The sequence below is a fragment of the Xyrauchen texanus genome, chromosome 12, assembly GCF_025860055.1.
Source record: "Xyrauchen texanus isolate HMW12.3.18 chromosome 12, RBS_HiC_50CHRs, whole genome shotgun sequence".
NCBI classification, from domain to species: domain Eukaryota; kingdom Metazoa; phylum Chordata; class Actinopteri; order Cypriniformes; family Catostomidae; genus Xyrauchen; species Xyrauchen texanus.
The window spans coordinates 47,170,073-47,192,696 of NC_068287.1; the positions used below are offsets into that span (position 1 = coordinate 47,170,073).

The following is a 22,624-nucleotide window of genomic DNA, read 5'->3' on the forward strand; positions in this document are numbered from 1 at the left end:
TAAATATTATTTATATTGCACATTCAAATGCTAAAACTGTGTATTCGAACTTTGGATTTGTGCCAAGCACTGACGATGACTTCAGATCGATCGCACTCTTGTGCTAAAATAGGTTAAAGACAGCAAATACAGTTTAACTGTAGCGCTCCTGCACGAGACGACGAACAAACAAACACAAAGCGAAACAAAGATGTTTGTCTAGTGCGTTAAAGAAAAACAAATGGATGAAAAAAAAAATAATGACGTGTCCCAGATCTGTTAAATGTTGCTTTTTGGAACTATCGCTTATCGGCAAAAATCTGTGCCGATATTTTTTTTATCATTTCGGATTTTCTATATACTTAATTATACTTTAAAGTCCAGCATTGTGCATCAAGTCTTCATTTTTTCTGGTTATTACTGGGATTTTATTAATTTTGGACTCTTATTCTGTGCCCGCCATAGTAAGAAAATAATAAGATTCTTTTTTGACATTCTAGAAATCGATTTTAGAAACTATCGGCCGATTAATCAGTTATCGGCCGCTCACACCACCTTAATTATCGGCAAAATCCACCATTGCTCGACCTCTAATTCACATTGTTCACATTAACAGACATTCAGGTGCAAAATTACTTCATGAATCTCGTGTCCAGAAATCAAAAGAAAATATATATATATATATTGCTTTACGAAAATTATTTTCATGACAATTAAACACAAGTCTAATTATTATAATGCATCCAGATGTTTGACTTATTATTTTTTTTGCAATTCACATTATTCTCATATCTGTAATATAATTATAATTTTTTAAATCAGCACTCATTAAGTACTACCACTAGGGTGACCAGATCAGAATTGGTAAAATTCGGGACGGGCGAAAACGGGGACTTTCAAAAATCTGGGCAAAATTATTTATTGAGGAATTCTGAATGAAATGACTGTCTGTCATGTAAACACGGAAATGCAAATAAAAAAAAAACATTGAACTCAAGTGTCATCATGAAACAAATAAAACAAACACTGCGCTTTAACATCAGCAACATCCAATCAAATCACTCCTTGTGACTTTTTTGAGCATGCATTTCAAAACTCCGCACCAAAATTATTTACTATTTTAATTCCAAAACTGAACTGTCATGTAGGCTAAACCCGAAATTACAAATAGGCCTAAAAATCATTAAAATCATGAACTCAAGTCTCATTATGAAACAAACACAATGACTGCGCTTTAACAGCAACATCCAATCAAATCACTCCTCCTCATAGCTGCCTGCACGTGCACTTTCCCTGGCCTCACGGCTGCAACTTGCGCTCTCTTCATCTACTCTATAACATAAAAAGGGAACAGAAAGGTTGTATTTCTTTGTGCGTATAGAATAACAGAAACAACAAAGGTGAAAATGCACTACGCTATACCTCCTCAGATTGGAATACCAAACTCCTTCCTACATACATTACAAAACGCTTTGTTAGCATCACGTAAAACTGCAATAATCCAGGGGTATTTCCCTACACAGTCCTCCCGATACCTGCAGAGACGTTTTTGCTTTTTAGCTACGTGTTCATCGGGTCCCGGGACACCAGCCTGAGGCTCCATTTCAAGATTGAATGAATGAATGAATGAAATTCGCGCCTTGCCGCCTACGTAGCCTACTGCAGCTCTCTACGTTCTTTTACTGTCTGTGGTTGCAATGAGCAGCCGACAGGAGCTGGCTGCAGGACGGCAATGAGCAATTTTTAATATTCTATCACACTATAACTACTCGAGAGTCTGCTCTTGAGACTTTGTTCTAATTTTTGGGACAATTAGGGCAGGATTCGGGATTCGGGACAACTGCTTGGATTTCGGGACTGTCCCGAATTTTTCGGGACGTCTGGTCACCCTAACTACCACAGGTAATAAATGCTTTACCATTTAAATCATATCACAGCTGTTGTTTGCATTACAGTCATGAGGATTTGGGGTTAAATATGCTGTAATAAAAAATAATGTCACAATAAAAAAATATCTTTAAATAATAGGCATCATTTTCTTTATGCACAATATAATTTCTTCTGAGATTAAATGTGACCTGGACCTGATATCACCCATTATAACTGTGGCCTCGGTGTCTCCCTCTTGTGGTCAGGTGAGGAACTGCATTAGAGGCGTCACATACTTCAGTCCTGCTCCAAAGCATAAGAACAGCAGATACAGGATATCTAAGTAAACTTTACTATATTTATACCATGGTAAACTCTGTGCTCTGTCCCAAACACTCGAATGGATAGTCCAATAGACAACAAGAGTGAATGACCACACACACAGTTTGTGGAAACAATGAAAGCGCCGCAGAAGAAAAGAAATTAATTCCAGAATGCAGGTGTGCAGTGACTGACAGCTTTACTGTCCAATCAGCTTCTCCACAAAAGAATCCAGCTGGTCTTCATCTTTGATGCCCACAAACTGGTCGATGACATCACCGCCCCACATCGCTATCACCGTGGGAACAGCCGACACCTAGAAAATGATGACATCACACTGACTTGTGGCTTATTGAACAAACTCAGAGGCGGTCTTGAAAGACAGTTGCGATCTATTGATCATCTATTGATCATCTTTAATGTGGTCTCAAATGTTTCTCACAGTATTTAAACCATTTCATATCTAAACTTAAGCACATTTGCTGTTGTTCTATGAAGGAAAAGCAACATTAGTAAGAATGTGTTTTGTGTATTTAAAGGTCTTTTGTGTCTGCTGTGAGTGGCAGCGGTGTGTCCCGTACCCCGTACTCAATGGCGAGATCTGTGTGCTCATCGACATCAACTTTGGACATGGCGATCCGACCTTTCTGTTTGGCGATGGCCTTTCCCAGCCGTGGACCTAGAATTTTACAGGGACCACACCACCTAAAACACAAACAAACAAATAAACTCATTAAACACACATCATCGATATCAACTTTGGACATGGCGATCCGACCTTTCTGTTTAGGCGGTGGGCCGGACCTCGAAATTATGAATTTAATACTTACCTCACAGCTGTGTAAGTCTTTTTTTGCTGAGTTTATGTAATAAAATCGTATAAGTACTACAGACATTGTTTCCAACTTTGTTGTTTGCACATTTGACGCAAAATGTCCTTACAAACTCTTACTTTTTTAAACCGGCAAATAAGCAGGACTACTAATCATAACGTCAGAAAACCTCCCGTTTCCTTGACAACCAATGTAAATAATGAACACAGATGACCAGGAAGCTGCGTTCTTGAAATTACAATTTTGCTGTAAATCATTAAAAATGTAAATTTAGTTCTGTAGTTCAGTAATACTGAGGTAAAAATGAGGTGTTTTATCCATTTAGCCTCAAATGTAAAAAGCCCTGTAACCCCCCTTTCCCAGACAAGTTGGGCAAAGATTGTTCAATGTACTCATTTATGGGTGAACCTGCAAACCACAGAGAGTACAGTAGCTGAAAAAGCCGTATTGGCATTTAATTTAAATTCCGAAGACGTCCCAGATGTGCCGGCTAATGTTGGATTTCACAGAGAATGCTCCATGCTCTTCACCAACAAACAACACATAAGAAGAGCACGTAAGAAGATAGAAAATGCAGCTAACAACAGTGAAGGTTTGTATCAAATGTATAATTTTCATATAAAACGTTTCATTTATATACGTTTAACCCCTTACTAGTCAGCCCCTTTGGCAAGTGATGCATTCATGACATCCCCAAAATAAAAAGGTTGCTGCTCAGAAGTCATTCTGAATATACACATAACCAACATATATTTAGAAAGCCAACCCTTGAGAGTTTACATTTCAAGACTCAAAATTAACCAGACTGTTATTAATATTGAGATATATAAGCTCAAACATAGAAACAAAAACAACAAATATTAAGAATATATTTATAAAATGTATAAAAAATATTATGTGAATTTAGGATTGCAACTTATAACCACAACTAAAACATGGGGATTTTTTAAAGACAATCATCCCGCACATCCTATTCAATATTCTATAATAAAATCAACTAATCGAATATTCGAAAATCGTGACTCATCCCTAATTAATATACAGGTGAAACTCGAGTTTCACCTGTAGTATTTCAGTGCAAGTGGATGACATGACAAGTAGCAAAAGGCAGTGCAATATGTGTGTAAGTGGGGTCAAATGTTCATAGCAAATTTAAAAATAAAAAAAATAAACCAATGTAGCAGCTTCATAGTGTAAACTACCAGTGTATTTGTGCAAGAGTCAATCAGCTGCCCTTAGGTTATTGGAGGGTGGGGGTGGAAGGAAGAGGCTCTCTATGATTCCTCTATAGAAAGTTAAGAGGATGGATTTGTGTGAGATGAGCCTTCCTCAACTGTGGGAGGAAGTGCAGAGGTTTTTGGACTTTCTTGGCCAGGTTCTGTTGGTGTTGTCGATAGATCAAGATGGGTCATCTGTGATGTGGATACTAAGCGACTCCGTGATCTTGACCTGCTCCATTCATGGTGCTGTTGATGTGTGATGATTGTCAACGATCACCTCTGTAGTCATTTGGGTGTGGAGAGATATGATGTTGTCCTGTCCGTGTCTGTGTGTTAGATAAACAACTGAATTATATTCAGATAAATAAACACAGAAAGCACACATTACTAGATAATTTTAAATCACATTTTTCATCTTGACATTTGTATTAAGATGCTAACCATCTTAAACGAGCTTGACAAGACTACTGCAGTTCTGACCACAAATAATTTTGTTAAATAGCTCAAAAACAGCCATCTTTAAATAAAATATTTTTCCACCATATTCCATCTTATACCTGTTCTGTTATGTAGGTGAAGCCCAACCACTGACAGATGTAGCTGAACCACTGCCTCATTGTATAAACTGTGACAATCAACCATAAATGGCTTATATAACTCCATGACTACCACTATAAAGTTGATTTGAAATCATTTCTTTGTTTTGCTTTGCACTCTTTTTAGCTGATAATTAGTCTAGCTTACTTGTAGCCTAGGTAGCTTGCTATAAACCAATCCAACCTGGACATACCTGTCAAATTATTTCCTACTGTCTTCCCGTTTAAATATTTACCCGTAATTATCCCGTATTTGAATACTCTTTGCTTAGTTCATTGTGTATGTACCGAATGATTTGGATTAGCCTAAGCAACATATCGTTAGACCTAGCTTTACTGCTCCACTACCAACATTCTTTCGTGGGCTACTGTTCTCATCAACGACAACGCATATATTCACGGACCTAAGTATAGCTTGCAGTCTTAAATACAACTTATATGAAAAGCATTAAGATATAGGGGTGTATAATCATTGTAAAACAAATCTTACCTTGACGTTGTCTTGCCGAGACACACCGGTCTCTCCAGGTTGGGTTTGTTCACTCATTTGACTTCAGACTGACGCGAGTCACGTGACGCCGGTTCAACGAATAACGTGATTGGCCAAATCAATTCAACAAGGTAACAACACAAGCGTTGATTGGATCTCACTCCGCCAGCGCTTGTGATCAGCTAGCTGAAATTAAATCTATTTTTATACTTTAATGTGCAACAATTGGCGTTGGAAACAATCGGTAATCTTTTTGTGAATTATTCATACAGACAAATAAAAAAAATGAGCCAGACAGCTGCTGGGTAACTATCAAATCAAAAACTAAACGAGATAGACGGACTCGGCCCACCGCCTAGTTTGGCGATGGCCTTTTCCAGCCGCGGACCAAGAATTTTACAGGGACCACACCACCTAAAACACAAACAAAATATTAAACAAACACCAAACAAAACAAATTAAATAAACACACAACCTAAAAACACAAACAAACAAATAAACTCATTAAACACACATCATCTACATAAACTATACACACAAATTACAAACAAAAATGAAATTAAACAAGCACCAACAATAAACACAAAAAATATATTAACCAAAGACACACCGGCAATATTTAAAATATAACACAAACAAAATAATAAACAACACACAAAACAAATTAAACACACAACCTAAAAACACAAACAAAATATTAAATAAACACACAACCAATGAACACAAACAAATAAAAAAACAAACACAAAACAAACAAAACGTTAAACAAACACCACACAAAACCAATTCAATTAACACACAACCTAAAAACACAAACAAAATATAAAAAAACACAAAACAAACAAATTAAATAAACACACAATCTATAAACACAACAAAACAAATTAAACAGACAACCTATAAACACAAACAAAATATTAAACAAACACCAAACAAAACAAATTAAATAAACAGACAACCTATAAACACAAACAAAACAAATTAAATAAACAGACAACCTATAAACACAAACAAAATATTAAACAAACACCAAACAAAACAAATTAAATAAACACACAACCTAAAACACAAACAAAATATTAAACAAACACAAAACAAACAAATTAAATAAAAACACAATCTATAAACACAAACAAAATATTAAATAAACACACAACCTAAAAACACAAACAAATTAAAAAACACATACCACCTTTAAACAAACAAAACTTTAAACAAACACCACACAAAACCAATTAAATTAACACACAACCTAAAAACACAAACAAAATATTAAACAAACAAATTAAACAGACAACCTATAAACACAAGCAAAACTTTAAACAAACACCACACAAAACGTCTAGGTTACGTATGTAACCTCCATTCCCCGATGGAGGGAACGAGACGATGTGTCAGAGAATCGACACTAGGGGTCTCCTCTGATCTATGAAAAAAGGCCAATGAGAAGTTGGCAGCCAGTATTTGCATATCCCGCCCCCGGACATACGGGTACTTAATCGGGGCGAATACGGGAGTTCATTCAGGATTTTTCTGAGGAGCCGGAAATGGTCCGGCCACAACAGAGGCTCGGCTCAGCGACGTGGCAGGGAAGACACAACGTCTCGTTCCCTCCATCGGGGAACGGAGGTTACATACGTAACCTAGACGTTCCCCTTCTGTCGCTCTCTCCACGTTGTGTCAGAGAAGTGACACTAGGGTCCACTTTTAAGCGTGCCATCGCGCTGAGCCGTGTACGTGAACTGCTGATACAGGAGCGGGCAGGTATTCTTACGTGCAAAGGCGACCAGCTGTATCAGACTGCACGTACCCTTCCCCAATGCTCCATTCAAGCCATCAGAGTCCTTCTGGTTGCCCTGGAGGGGGGAACAAGGTGATGGCCGCCAACCTGGGAACGGGCCAAGCCTGGCTGGGCCTCTTTTCTCTCTATGTTTCTCGCATAGAGCAACTACGGCCGGGGCCCTTACATGCATTAAGGGAAGGGGGTCTTACCCCTTCTTTCAGGGGTAGAAGACCCTGCAGAGGCCACACCTACCCTGCAGGGGAGGCAAAGAGTGGCAAATACATCACATGGCCTGCTTAGGACCTATGTGGGAAAGTTGGTGCGGTGGTAGATCCAGCCTCGTAGAGGGGGGAAGCTTACAGCACAGCCACCGAGGCAGCTGTAACTGCCTAAGGGAGACACGGGGGTCCGCTCATGAGGGGACAGTACCGCGGAATTACACACAGGGGGAGTCCGAACAGGAGGCCTTACCTGTGGAGCACCTATTCCAGTACAGGGTAGATTGGGTACCCGTAGTGGCTTGGGTCGGCGAGTTCCTCCGCTGAACTGCGGACCCACAAGGGCTAGGGAGGAATCAACCAGGGACCCGAAGATGGGGTCTCCTGGGAACAAAGGCGTACTATTTTACCTTGGCTGAGGGAAAGGGCGCTAGGCGCAAGCGATTCACCCGGCCAGAATGTCAGCGTGTTACCGAGTTCTACGGGCTCGGACCTGAGAAAACACGGGACGATACTGACTCAATTCGGAGATTGTAGAATTTCACGAAAGTGTTGGGTGTTGCCCAACCTGCTGCTCTGCAGATGTCTGCTAGGGAGGTGCCCCTGACCAGTGCCCATGAGGACGCAACACTCTTGGTTGCGTGAGCTCGGACCCGCAAGGGGAGGGTACGGCCTGGGTGTGATAAGCCAGTGAGATGGCGTCGACAACCCAGTGGGCGAGCCTCAGTTTGGAGACAGCGTTCCCTTTCTGCTGTCCCCCAAAGCAGACAAAGAGCGCTCAGAACGTCTAGAGCTCTGCGTGCGGTCCAAATAGATACGCAAAGCACGTACCAGACACAGCAACGAAAGGGCTGGGTCTGCCTCCTCCCGGGGCAGCGCTTGCAGGTTCACTACCTGATCTCTGAAGGGCGTGGTAGGAACCTTGGGCACGTAGCCCGGTCGCGGTCTTAGGATCACGTATGTGCCTGCCGGACCGAACTCCAGGCAAGTGTCGCTAACAGAGAATGCTTGCAGGTCCCCGACCCTCTTGATGGAGGCGAGCGTGATCAGAAGGGCGGTCTTGAGAGAGAGGGCCCTGAATCCAGCTGAATCTAGCGGCTCGTGAGGACGACCGAGAGATCCCAGGAGGGAAACAGGTTAGGCCGGGAGGAAGTTAGCCTCCAGGCACCTTTTAGGAACCTGAAGAGACTTGTCGTCTATCGTGTCGTGGTGAGCCGCGATGGTGGCGACATACACCTTGAGGGTGGAGGGGGACAGCCTCTTCTCCAGCCTCTCCTGTAGAAACACGAGCACTGACCTAACCGCACACTTCTGTGGGTCTTCAGCCTGGGATGAACACCAGTTTGCGAACAGACGCCACTTTAGGGCGTAAACATGCCTGGTAGAGGGGGCTCTGGCTTGGTTGATAGTATCTATGACGGTCGGTGGTAGGCCGGCTAGATCTTCCGCATCCCGTCCAGGGGCCAGACATGGAGGTTCCAGAGGTCTGGGTGCGGGTGCCAGAGCGTGCCCCGTCCCTGAGAAAGGAGGTCCTTCCTCAGGGGAATTCGCCAGGAGGGAATGTCGTGAGGAGCGTGAGGTCCGAGAACCAAGTCCGGGTGGGCCAGTAGGGGGCTACCAGAATGACTTGCTCTTCGTCCTCCCTGACCTTGCATAGCACCTGTGCAAGAAGGCTCACTGGGGGAAATGCGTACTTGTGCAGTCCAGCGGGCCAGCTGTGTGCCAAAGCATCTGTCCCGAGGGGAGCCTCTGTCCAGGCAGTAAACAGGTAATCTTATGGCATTTGTTTAAGACTTTGGAAGGAACTGAGACACAAATCTTTTTATTTCACAGATTTCTTTTTTCCCGCCTTGTGGTTCAGAGCTTCCGTAATATATATATTAACCCTTTTTATGATTTTTTTTTAACTTGGAAATATATATGTCCTCTACATGTTTAACTCAAGATTTACATTTAACTTTTAGATTTCATATTTGCATTTAGATTTATGATTTATATGAAACATTTACATTTAAAATTTAACATTTGCATTTGCAACACAACCCCTAAACCTAACACAACCCCTGAACCCAACACAACACCTAAACCCAACACAACCCCTAAACCCAACACAACCTCTAAACCCAACACATCCCCTAAACCCAACACAACCCCTGAACCTAACACAACCCCGGAACCCAACACAACCCCTAAACCCAACACAACCCCTAAACCTAACACAACCCCTGAACCTAACACAACCCCTAAACCCAACAAAACCCCTAAACCCAACACAACCTCTAAACCCAACACACCCCCTAAACCCAACACAACCCATGAACCTAACACAACCCCGGAACCCAACACATCCCCTAAACCCAACACAACCCCTAAACCTAACACAACCCCGGAACCCAACATAACCCCTAAACCTAATACAACCCCTAAACCCAACACAACCTCTAAACCTAACACATGCCCTAAACCCAACACAACCCCTAAACCTAACACAACCCCTAAACCCAACACAACCCCTAAACCTAACACATCCCCTAAACCCAACACAACCCCTAAACCTAACACAACCCCGGAACCCAACATAACCCCTAAACCTAACACAACCCCTAAACCCAACACAACCTCTAAACCTAACACATGCCCTAAACCCAACACAACCCCTAAACCTAACACAACCCCTAAACCCAACACAACCCCTAAACCCAACACAACCCCTAAACCTAACACATCCCCTAAACCTAACACATCCCCTAAACCCAACACAACCCCTAAACCTAACACAACCCCTAAACCCAACACAACCCCTAAACCTAAAACAACCCCTAAACCTAAAACAACCCCTAAACCCAACACATCCCCTAAACCAACACAACCCCTAAACCTAACACAACCCCTAAACCCAACACAAACCCTAAACCCAACACAACCTCTAAACCCAACACAACCTCTAAACCCAACACAACCCCTGAACCCAACACAACACCTAAACCCAACACAACCCCTAAACCCAACACAACCTCTAAACCCAACACATCCCCTAAACCCAACACAACCCCTGAACCTAACACAACCCCGGAACCCAACACAACCCCTAAACCCAACACAACCCCTAAACCTAACACAACCCCTGAACCTAACACAACCCCTAAACCCAACATAACCCATAAACCCAACACAACCTCTAAACCCAACACAACCCCTAAACCCAACACAACCCCTGAACCTAACACAACCCCTGAACCTAACACAACCCCTGAACACAACCCCTAAACCCAACACAACCTCTAAACCCAACACAACCCCTAAACCCAACACATCCCCTAAACCCAACACAACCCATGAACCTAACACAACCCCGAACCCAACACATCCCCTAAACCCAACACAACCCATGAACCTAACACAACCCGAACCCAACACATCCCCTAAACCCAACACAACCCCTAAACCTAACACAACCCCGGAACCCAACATAACCCCTAAACCTAACACAACCCCTAAACCCAACACAACCTCTAAACCTAACACATGCCCTAAACCCAACACAACCCCTAAACCTAACACAACCCCTAAACCTAACACATCCCCTAAACCCAACACAACCCCTAAACCCAACACAACCCCTAAACCCAACACAACCCCTAAACCTAACACAACCCCTAAACCCAACACAACCCCTAAACCTAAAACAACCACTAAACCTAAAACAACCCCTAAACCCAACACATCCCCTAAACCCAACACAACCCCTAAACCTAACACAACCCCTAAACCCAACACAAACCCTAAACCCAACACATCCCCTAAACCTAACACAACCCCTACACCCAACATAACCCCTAAACCCAACACATCCCCTAAACCCAACACAACCCATGAACCTAACACATCCCCGGAACCCAACACATCCCCTAAACCCAACACAACCCATGAACCTAACACAACCCCGGAACCCAACACATCCCCTAAACCCAACACAACCCCTAAACCTAACACAACCCCGGAACCCAACATAACCCCTAAACCTAACACAACCCCTAACCCAACACAAACCCTAAACCTAACACATCCCCTAAACCCAACACAACCCCTAAACCTAACACAACCCCTAAACCCAACACAACCCCTAAACCTAAAACAACCCCTAAACCCAACACATCCCCTAAACTCAACACAACCCCTAAACCTAACACAACCCCTAAACCCAACACAAACCCTAAACCCAATACAACCCCTAAACCTAACACAACCCCGAAACCCAACACAACCCCTAAACACAACACAAACCCTAAACCCAACACATCCCCTAAACCCAACACATCCCCTAAACCCAACACAACCCCTGAACCCAACACAACCCCTGAACCCAACACAACCCCTAAACCTAACACATCCCCTAAACCCAACACAACCCCTAAACCCAACACAACCCCTAAACCCGACACATCCCCTAAACCCAACACAACCCCTAAACCCAACACATCCCTAAACCCAACACAACCCCTAAACCCAACACAACCCCTAAACCTAACACATCCCCTAAACCCAACACAACCCCTAAACCCAACACAACCCCTAAACCTAACACAACCCCTGAACCTAACACAACCCCTAAACCCAACATAACCCATAAACCCAACACAACCTCTAAACCCAACACAACCCCTAAACCCAACACAACCCCTGAACCTAACACAACCCCTGAACCTAACACAACCCCTGAACACAACCCCTAAACCCAACACAACCTCTAAACCCAACACAACCCCTAAACCCAACACATCCCCTAAACCCAACACAACCCATGAACCTAACACAACCCCGGAACCCAACACATCCCCTAAACCCAACACAACCCATGAACCTAACACAACCCCGGAACCCAACACATCCCCTAAACCCAACACAACCCCTAAACCTAACACAACCCCGGAACCCAACATAACCCCTAAACCTAACACAACCCCTAAACCCAACACAACCTCTAAACCTAACACATGCCCTAAACCCAACACAACCCCTAAACCTAACACAACCCCTAAACCTAACACATCCCCTAAACCCAACACAACCCCTAAACCCAACACAACCCCTAAACCCAACACAACCCCTAAACCCAACACAACCCCTAAACCTAACACAACCCCTAAACCCAACACAACCCCTAAACCTAAAACAACCACTAAACCTAAAACAACCCCTAAACCCAACACATCCCTAAACCCAACACAACCCCTAAACCTAACACAACCCCTAAACCCAACACAAACCCTAAACCCAACACATCCCCTAAACCTAACACAACCCCTACACCCAACATAACCCCTAAACCCAACACATCCCCTAAACCCAACACAACCCATGAACCTAACACATCCCCGGAACCCAACACATCCCCTAAACCCAACACAACCCATGAACCTAACACAACCCCGGAACCCAACACATCCCCTAAACCCAACACAACCCCTAAACCTAACACAACCCCGGAACCCAACATAACCCCTAAACCGAACACAACCCCTAAACCCAACACAACCTCTAAACCTAACACATGCCCTAAACCCAACACAACCCCTAAACCTAACACAACCCCTAACCCAACACAAACCCTAAACCTAACACAACCCCTAACCCAACACAAACCCTAAACCTAACACATCCCCTAAACCCAACACAACCCCTAAACCTAACACAACCCCTAAACCCAACACAACCCCTAAACCTAAAACAACCCCTAAACCCAACACATCCCCTAAACTCAACACAACCCCTAAACCTAACACAACCCCTAAACCCAACACAAACCCTAAACCCAATACAACCCCTAAACCTAACACAACCCCGAAACCCAACACAACCCCTAAACACAACACAAACCCTAAACCTAACACAACCCCTAAACCCAACACATCCCCTAAACCCAACACAACCCCTGAACCCAACACAACCCCTGAACCCAACACAACCCCTAAACCTAACACATCCCCTAAACCCAACACAACCCCTAAACCCAACACAACCCCTAAACCCGACACATCCCCTAAACCCAACACAACCCCTAAACCCAACACATCCCCTAAACCCAACACAACCCCTAAACCCAACACAACCCCTAAACCTAACACATCCCCTAAACCCAACACAACCCCTAAACCCAACACAACCCCTAAACCCAACACAACCCCTAAACCTAACACAACCCCTAAACCCAACACAACCCCTAAACCTAAAACAACCACTAAACCTAAAACAACCCCTAAACCCAACACATCCCCTAAACCCAACACAACCCCTAAACCTAACACAACCCCTAAACCCAACACAACCCCTAAACCTAAAACAACCCCTAAACCCAACACATCCCCTAAACTCAACACAACCCCTAAACCTAACACAACCCCTAAACCCAACACAAACCCTAAACCCAATACAACCCCTAAACCTAACACAACCCCGAAACCCAACACAACCCCTAAACCCAACACAACCCCTAAACACAACACAAACCCTAAACCTAACACAACCCCTAAACCCAACACATCCCCTAAACCCAACACAACTCCTAAACCCAGCACAACCCTGAACCCAGCACAGCCCCTAAACCTAGCACATCCCCTAAGCCCAGCACAACCCCTAAACCCAACACATCCCTAAACCCAACACATCCCTAAACCCAACACATCCCTAAACCCAACACAACCCCTAAACCCAACACAACCCCTAAACCTAACACATCCCCTAAACCCAACACAACCCCTAAACCCAACACAACCCCTAAACCCGACACATCCCCTAAACCCAACACAACCCCTAAACCCGACACATCCCCTAAACCCAACACAACCCCTAAACCTAACACATCCCCTAAACCTAACACAACCCCTAAACCCAACACAACCCCTAAACCTAAAACAACCACTAAACCTAAAACAACCCCTAAACCCAACACATCCCCTAAACCCAACACAACCCCTAAACCTAACACAACCCCTAAACCCAACACAACCCCTAAACCCAACACAACCTCTAAACCTAACACATCCCCTAAACCTAACACAACCCCTAAACCCAACACATCCCCTAAACCCAACACAACCCCTAAACCCAACACAACCCCTAAACCTAACACAACCCCTAAACCCAACACAACCCCTAAACCCAACACAAACTCTAAACCCAACACAACCCCTAAACCCAACACAACCCCTAAACCCAACACAACCCCTGAACCTAACACAACCCCTAAACCCAAGACATCCCCTAAACCCAACACAACCCCTAAACCTAACACATCCCCTAAACCTAACACAACCCCTAAACCCAACACAACCCCTAAACCTAAAACAACCCCTAAACCTAAAACAACCCCTAAACCCAACATATCCCCTAAACCCAACACAACCCCTAAACCTAACACAACCCCGGAACCCAACACAACCCCTAAACCCAACACATCCCCGGAACCCAACACAACCCCTAAACACAACACAACATCTAAACCCAACACAACATCTAAACCAAACACAATCACTACACCCAACATAACCCCTAAACCCAACACATCCCCTAAACCCAACACAACCCCTAAACCCAACACAACCTCTAAACCTAACACATCCCCTAAACCCAACACAACCCCTAAACCCAACACATCCCTTAAACCTAACACAACCCCTAAACCCAACACAACCCCTAATCCCAACACAAACTCTAAACCCAACACAACCCCTAAACCCAACACAACCCCTAAACCCAACACAACCCCTGAACCTAACACAACCCCTGAACCTAACACAACCCCTAAACCCAAGACAACCCCTAAACCTAACACTAACACAACCTTATTACAAAACTTTATTATCTACAGTTCTTTGGTTTACAGAGAGGTGCCTATCCAGATGTTAGAGAGAGAGCTTTATTGTAAGTTCATTTTGAAAGTGTTTTGTTTCCTGAAGCCAGTGAACAGAAATCCTGAATTTGCTGTTTGACCTGGTAACAAACACACCCACAGATGATCAGAAACTCCACCCTCATGAAACACTTACCAGGAAGTGACTGTTATTATTCTCTCTTTACTCTCGTACTGATTATGGTCTTTATTCTTATCAGTGCAGAACGAAGGGAACGACTTTCTAAAAGGATTCTAGTGAAGTTTGTTTCAGGGTCGACAGCAGATCTTTGGTGATTCTGATGATTATTCATTATTGAAAGAAACATTCAGAAAGTGAAAGTAAAGTTCAGACGTTGGAGCTTTTACAAACAGAGGAAATGGATTCACTCTCTGTGGAAGAACTTTCTTGTCCTGTCTGCTGTGAAATCTACAAGAATCCTGTTGTTCTGTCGTGTAGTCACAGTGTGTGTAAAGAGTGTCTTCAACAGTTCTGGAAAACCAAGAGAACTCAGGAGTGTCCCGTCTGCAGGAGAAGATCATCAAGAGATGAACCTCCTCGTAATCTGGCATTGAAGAACTTATGTGAGATGTTTGTGAAGGACAGAAATGAGGAGGAGATCTGCAGTTTACACAGAGAGAAACTCAAACTCTTCTGTCTGGACGATAAACAGCCGGTGTGTTTCGTGTGCAGAGATTCACAAAAACACACCAATCATAAATTTCTCCCCATCTGTGAAGTTGTTCCATCTTACAAGGTACGACAAACTTCTCTTGAGTCATTTACAAAGAAGGTTCAATTTAAACATTGAAATCAGAACATTCATGTTCACAATATTTTCCTGAAGCATTTTAATATGTATTATATACTTAGGCAATATAACATCACAAGAGTGCGATGTGATTCGAGTGTCGTAGGTAATTACAGCAGTGCTGATATAGGGCCATATAGCATGATTGCGAGTGTGATATTGCTTATGTACAACATTTCAATGAACAAGTCCATTTAAAAAAATAATAAAAACTGAGAACGGTCATAAAAACACATTTGTGCTGGAACTACTTTCTTACACGGCGGATCAGAATCTGCCGTTGCTGGTTCAAAACACACAATGCGTTCAAGCCTCCGTTAGTATTTAAAAAATAAGAACTGGTATCACGGCCTGTGCTGTTTCTAACAAGTCATTGGAAAAACGAGGATAGACGGCTGGATGTGTGTGTGTGTGTCTGTGTGTGTGTGAGAGAGAGAGAGAGAGTCTCTGTGTGTGTGTGTGTGTGTGTGTGTGTGTGAGAGAGAGATTTTTTTTGTTTTTCAAAAACCCTTTTTATTACAAAATGTAATCGTCTAAAATCTTCAACATCACACTGACATCATTAGATTCACTGATTAAAACAATGACATCATCAGCATAAGCTGATATTTTTAAAGTATTATTGCAGTTTGGCATACACAGTCCATGTATATTAGCTCTTAGTTTATTTAACAAGTGTTCTGTAACATTTGGCAGAAGTAGGCAGACAAGGAGTGGGGATCTAAATGCGGGTTCTTTATTGATTAAGGTGAAAATTAACAGACAGGAACAAAAGAAACATCCATGATGGGAAACAATGAAACAAAAACATGAAAACGTCCAGGGAGCACGAACAGGGTGAAACCGGGCAGAACATAGACTTCCTGACATCTACAAACATCAGAACATGGGGCAAACATCAGAATAGTCAGAACAACCAGGAAATGGAGGAACAGCGGGGTTTAAATACACAGAGACATGATGATAACAAACGACAATCAGGTGAGAACAATGACACAGTGATGTAGGTCGGGGATCATGGTGACGGCGACACGGAAAACACGGGGCAGAGATCCAGGGATCGTAACAGGTTCTATGGCTAAAGTGTACAACATGCCTGACAGTGCACAGGCTTGTCTTACACCCCTATTCACCCTAAACGGAGAGCTAAAATCACCATTAATCTTTAATATACTCTCAACGCCACAATACATAACTTTAACCATGGAAATAAAATCAGAATTAAAACCAAAAGCTTCTAAGACACTCCATAAATAAATATGTTAGACTGTCAAAAGCCTTCTCTTGATCGATTGATATCAATCCAAAATCCAAATCGAAAAGTTTTCCACAGTCTAAAATGTCCCTAATAAAAGAGACATTATCAAAAATTCTTCTTCCTGGCACACAATATGACTGATCAGGATGAACTATAGATACAAGAACTTCACCTAATCTAATTGCTAAGGCTTTAGAGAGTATCTTACAATCATTGCATAACAAATTAACTGGCCTCCAATTTGTATTATCATTTAAATCTCCTTTTTTAGGCAACAGAGTAATAATTGCTCTACGGCAGCTTTGTGGCAATTGTCCATTTACCAAGCTTTCATTAAAAACAGCTACTAAATCTGGACCCACCTCTAACCAAAAAGATTTATAAAAATCTATTGTAATTCCATCAATGCCTGGTGCTTTCCCACTCTCCATTCTTTTAAGAGCATCCTCTAGTTCTCCTAAACTCAGGGCTTTACTGATTTACTCGTTAGCATCTTTGGTTACTTGTGGTACATTTTCAAAAACCCAAAACTTTCATCTTTAGCCTCTAAAATTTCATTTTTATACAGGTCTTTGTAAAATTGTACAGCTCTTTTCCTGATATCTAAAGGATTTGACAACAAGACTCCACTTTCAGACTTCAAACCATGAATAAACTTTTTCTGTCCATTCTTCTTTTCCAGGTTAAAAAAATTATTTTGAAGGAGCATCCATTAAATCGGCACTTTGAAAATGGGGTCTAATTATTGCACCTTGTGTCGTCAAACCCAATATATCGGCTAATAGATTATTTTTATTTTTAATACTTTCTAAAAAAGTGACATCTTTTATGGAGGCCAGCCCTTGTAATCTCATTAAATCTTCTTCCAAGACCCTCATGGACTTATTTATGTCTCGTGTAGCGTTGCGAGTATATTGCTGACACAACTGTTTGATTTGAACTTTTGTAAAATCCCACCACTGCTGCAATGACAAGAAAGATGATTTCATAGCTTTGGCATTTTTCCAGAACTCTTTAAAAACATCTCTAAAAACAAAATCACCCAATAAATTATTATTAAAATGTCAATATGCACTTTTTGATTTAATGTGATTATTTTCCACAATACATTTTACCAAACAATGGTCAGAGAAACTTACTGGGATTATTGAGCATTCCCTGAACATATTAGCTGATGCTTAAAACCATAAAATCTATCAAGCCTGGCCATTGATAACTGATTATCATAAGCATGAACCCATATATATTGTCTCTGCATGCCATGGAAATTTCTCCATATATCAACAATACTGTGAGACTTCATCAATTGAATTAAACTCTTTCTTGATTGCAAGTGTGGTTCAACATGATTTCTGTCAATGCCATTCTCAGTACAATTAAAATCCCCTCCCACAAATAAAAGCTCATCAGCATTACAATCATTTAAAACATTATCTAAAGTATTCAAAAAGATAATTCTCTCTAATGCCACAATTGGAGCATATACACAGACAAACATCGAGCGCCCATACTCCCAGTACACAGACTGGGAGTTAACAACAGCCCTCCCTAAAACAACCGCTCTTCACTTACTGACACTACCAAAAACAACAACAAAAAAGAAAAGAAAACACAATGTCTACTATCCACAATAAACAGAGATAGTGTGTGTGTCTGAGAGAGAGAGAGAAAGAGAGAGAGTGAGTGAGTGAGAGAGTCTCTGTGTGTGTGTGTGTGTGTGAGAGAGAGAGAGAGTGAGTGAGTGAGTGAGAGAGAGAGAGAGAGAGAGAAAGAGAGTGAGTGAGTGAGAGAGAGAGTCTCTGTGTGTGTGTGTGTGTGTGTGAGAGAGAGAGTGAGTGAGTGAGAGAGAGAGAGAGAGTGAGAGAGCACGTGTGCGATCACCTGTTGCCACACCCAATCAGAGATGCTGTCAGCTTTCTGAAGATCAGCTTTCTCATTTCTCCCTATTTCGCGGTTGCTGGTGTGCAAGAGTCATTCACTATAGAAACAGTGATGTCCTCCGCCATTTTAAACAGAATGTATTCAGCGTGGAAACTCCGATAAAAGGTAAGCACTTGAGTTCTGTAATAAATCAGTTGTGTCTCTCAGCTGCTAAAGCTGTTTAAAGCCATTTCCTAGCTTTGGTCATGTATTAGTAATACGAGCGGTCATGAAGCGCTGTTCTATATAAACAATGACTAACGGATTCACTTTACTTCACCAATTGTTAAATTTTCATATTACACACAAAAATTATCTTTTGCCACCACCTGCTGGCTAACATATGTAATATGTAACACATCTGCACTCTTACACTTTAGTTTAGAACAGCAGGAACACAAGCGGAGTGACACACACACACACACACACACACACACACACACACACACACACACACAGTGATGCGCCCGAGTGCTGATGATGTCACATCATCAGTGCTCATGGAACATCTCTCGTCCAATCAGATTTGAGGACCAGAACTAACTGTTGTATACATGAACATATCATAGTAATCTCTCAGCAGCTGCAGATTCACAGATTTTCACTTTCTTAAATTTCAGGAGGAACTCAATACAGCACTGAAGTCTTTACAAGAGAAACTCAAACACACAGAAAACATGAAAGGAGAGTTTGATAAATCAGTTGGACACATCAAGGTGAGGATACAGAATCAACAATCAAACACATTTGCTGATAAATGATGTGATGTGTGTGAATGCAGAGCTGATTGAAGTGAATTTGATGTGATTTCAGACTCAAGCTGAGCACACAGAGCGTCAGATTAAAGAGCAGTTTAAGAAGCTTCATGAGTTTCTCCGACATGAAGAAGAAGCTACAATCACTGAACTGAGAGAGGAAGAGGAGCAGAAGAGTCAGATGATGAAGAAGAAGCTTGAGGAGATGAACACACACATCTCAGCTCTTTCACACACAATCAAAGACATGGAGGAAATGATGAAAGCCAATGACGATGTCTCATTTCTAAAGGTGACAGTCAAACTCTCATCATTGATTTCTGCTCTTATTGATCATTTGAGGAGCTCATCAAGTGTTTTTTTGTCTTTTGCAGAACTTTAATGTGACAATGGAAAGGTAAGTGTCTCCTCTCTATGGTTGTGAAGTCAAAGTCACTGCAGTACTGACTCCTGAATGTTCTTCCAGAGTCCAGATCTCACAGCCGGATCCACAGATGACTTCTGGAGCTTTCATTCATGTGCCACATTACTTGGGCAACCTGACATTCAGAGTCTGGAAGAAGATGCGAGACATTGTCCACAAGAGTGAGTCCACAAAACATCTCTGCTCGCACACTGAGAGTGTGACATTTGAATATTTACACAAAAAAACAAAAGTGTGTCCTCCATTATAAACATGACAATAATATACACTATACACACTTTTAATGTTTGTGTTGTGATTCACTGTTAAACACTGATAATAAAACATGAGTGTGTAACTAATAACAACACTGACAATATCTGATAGTGTTTCATCAATATGACAAGTGTTCATAATTCATAATAATCTGTATATGATTCACTCTTGATGATTATATGAACATCTGTTGATTATTTTCTCTCATCAGCTCCTGTGATTCTGGATCCAAACACTGCAAATCCACGTCTGATCCTGTCTGATGATCTGACCAGTGTGAGATGCAGCAAGAACAGACAAATATTACCTGATAATCCAGAGAGAATTAACTGTGATCTGTGTGTTCTGGGTTCAGAGGGGTTTAACTCAGGAACACACTGCTGGGATGTGGAGGTTAAACACAATAAACGCTGGACTCTTGGAGTAACTACAGCATCAAACCCGAGGAAGGGAGGAGTTTTCTTTAACACTGATGTCTGGGGTGTGGGGTATAATATTAGATTCTTCCCATGGTGTTCCTCCACTGTGTTTCGTGTCACACAGTATCTTGAGCGTGTGAGAGTTCATCTGGATTATGACGGAGGAAAAGTGTCATTCTCTGATCCTGTAACTAACACACATCTACACACATTCACACACACATTTACACACACACTCTTGCCATTCTTCTGGAGTTATGATGATGTCACTCCTCTGAGGATTTTACCAGTTAAATGTTTGTAACAACAGAAAATCTCAGTAATATCTGATTCTTTAATATCTGTAACACATATAATGAGTTCAATAACAATTATTATAATAATATTCATTTGTTGTGAATAAATGTATTTTAGGGGAATTGAACACTTTTATTGTAAAATGTGGAATGAAAATTAAATTTGACAGTTTTTCTCTGTAAAAATACATTTATTATTTGTTACAGTTTACTCTATGAATAACTTTGATATTTCACTTCTGTATTTCATTCTTAAAGTAGAACTACATTAAAGTCTTTATTCCCAGTGTGGGAACTTTATTAAATGTGTTAAAGTCATTAAATTCATAATTAATAATTGCATGTGCTATGCTGAAGATGTTTAATAAACATTTCTTTATGTTTGAAATTGCTGATGGCTCATTTTTATTACTGTGGACTTTTGTATCTCATGGAAGACTTTAATGTAACTCAGTAAAGAAGTTCATCTTTCCCCAAAGAGATTTATGTGTGTTTATATTCAGATCATTTGAACTTCCTGTCTCTCATTTAATAAACCAGTTCTTCCATACAGATATTTCCAGGGCGTGTGACTCCAGTCAGGTCTCCTTAGCAACCAAATTGTCCCGGTTGCTAGGGAGGGTAGAGTCACATGGGGTAACCTCCTCGTGGTGGTGATTAGTGGTTCTCTCAATGGGGCGTGTGGTGAGTTGTGTGTGGATCTTTACCTGTCACTCAGAACGGCTCCCCCGGGGCCAGCTGTGTGCCAGCGTGTCAGGGCACACCAGATCGGGCAGTGGGAAGATTCCCGGGGCGTGAACAGGTTTACCTGTGCTTTGCCGAATCGACTCTGTGAAAGTGCATCTATGAAAGGTGATTTGATTTATTCAAATCTTTGCGGATACATTTTTTAGTTCACTTGCACCGTTGCAAACACATAAGAAATAATTTATAAATATTTAATAATGATATATTTTTACCTATCACCCACCCCTGTCTGACGCCGGTGAAAGTCTGGTGGAATGAATGAAATCGAATTTCCGAAATCAAAAAATTAGAATTAAATTAGCACACAGAAGAGTATGGTGAAAACTATTTTATTGTTATTTTTAAAATACAAGTTTATTTTTATGAATTCTTACAAATACTACTATATCAATTGTATGAAATGTCATATTTTTAATAGCATATTTAATATGTAATTTATTAATCACAAGATAAATCATGGTGTTGTGACACAGAAAATGTTTTTCCTTATTTCCTGGCATGTAATAAAAAAAACCAATAATATTTGATTTTTATTAATATT

The 22,624-nt window shown here is 41.7% G+C and overlaps 1 protein-coding gene across 3 annotated transcripts in view; it reads left to right on the top strand.

Annotated features, from left to right (window-relative positions):
- Positions 1–22,624, top strand: part of LOC127652440 (nuclear factor 7, ovary-like) — a 75,334-nt gene that overhangs the window by 31,600 nt on the left and 21,110 nt on the right. The window contains exons 1-6 of one of the 3 annotated variants that reach the window (XM_052138601.1): positions 15,401–15,955; positions 19,808–19,903; positions 20,001–20,234; positions 20,317–20,339; positions 20,409–20,527; positions 20,833–21,615. The exons of 1 other annotated variant lie outside the window; for it this stretch is intronic. In XM_052138601.1, the coding sequence (XP_051994561.1) occupies positions 15,578–15,955; positions 19,808–19,903; positions 20,001–20,234; positions 20,317–20,339; positions 20,409–20,527; positions 20,833–21,344 (1,362 nt within the window). In that variant the 5' untranslated portion in view covers positions 15,401–15,577 and the 3' untranslated portion in view covers positions 21,345–21,615. Of the gene's footprint in view, positions 1–15,400; positions 15,956–19,807; positions 19,904–20,000; positions 20,235–20,316; positions 20,340–20,408; positions 20,528–20,832; positions 21,616–22,624 lie in introns of those variants that run through there. One more of the 3 variants, XM_052138599.1, reaches the window with a different exon arrangement.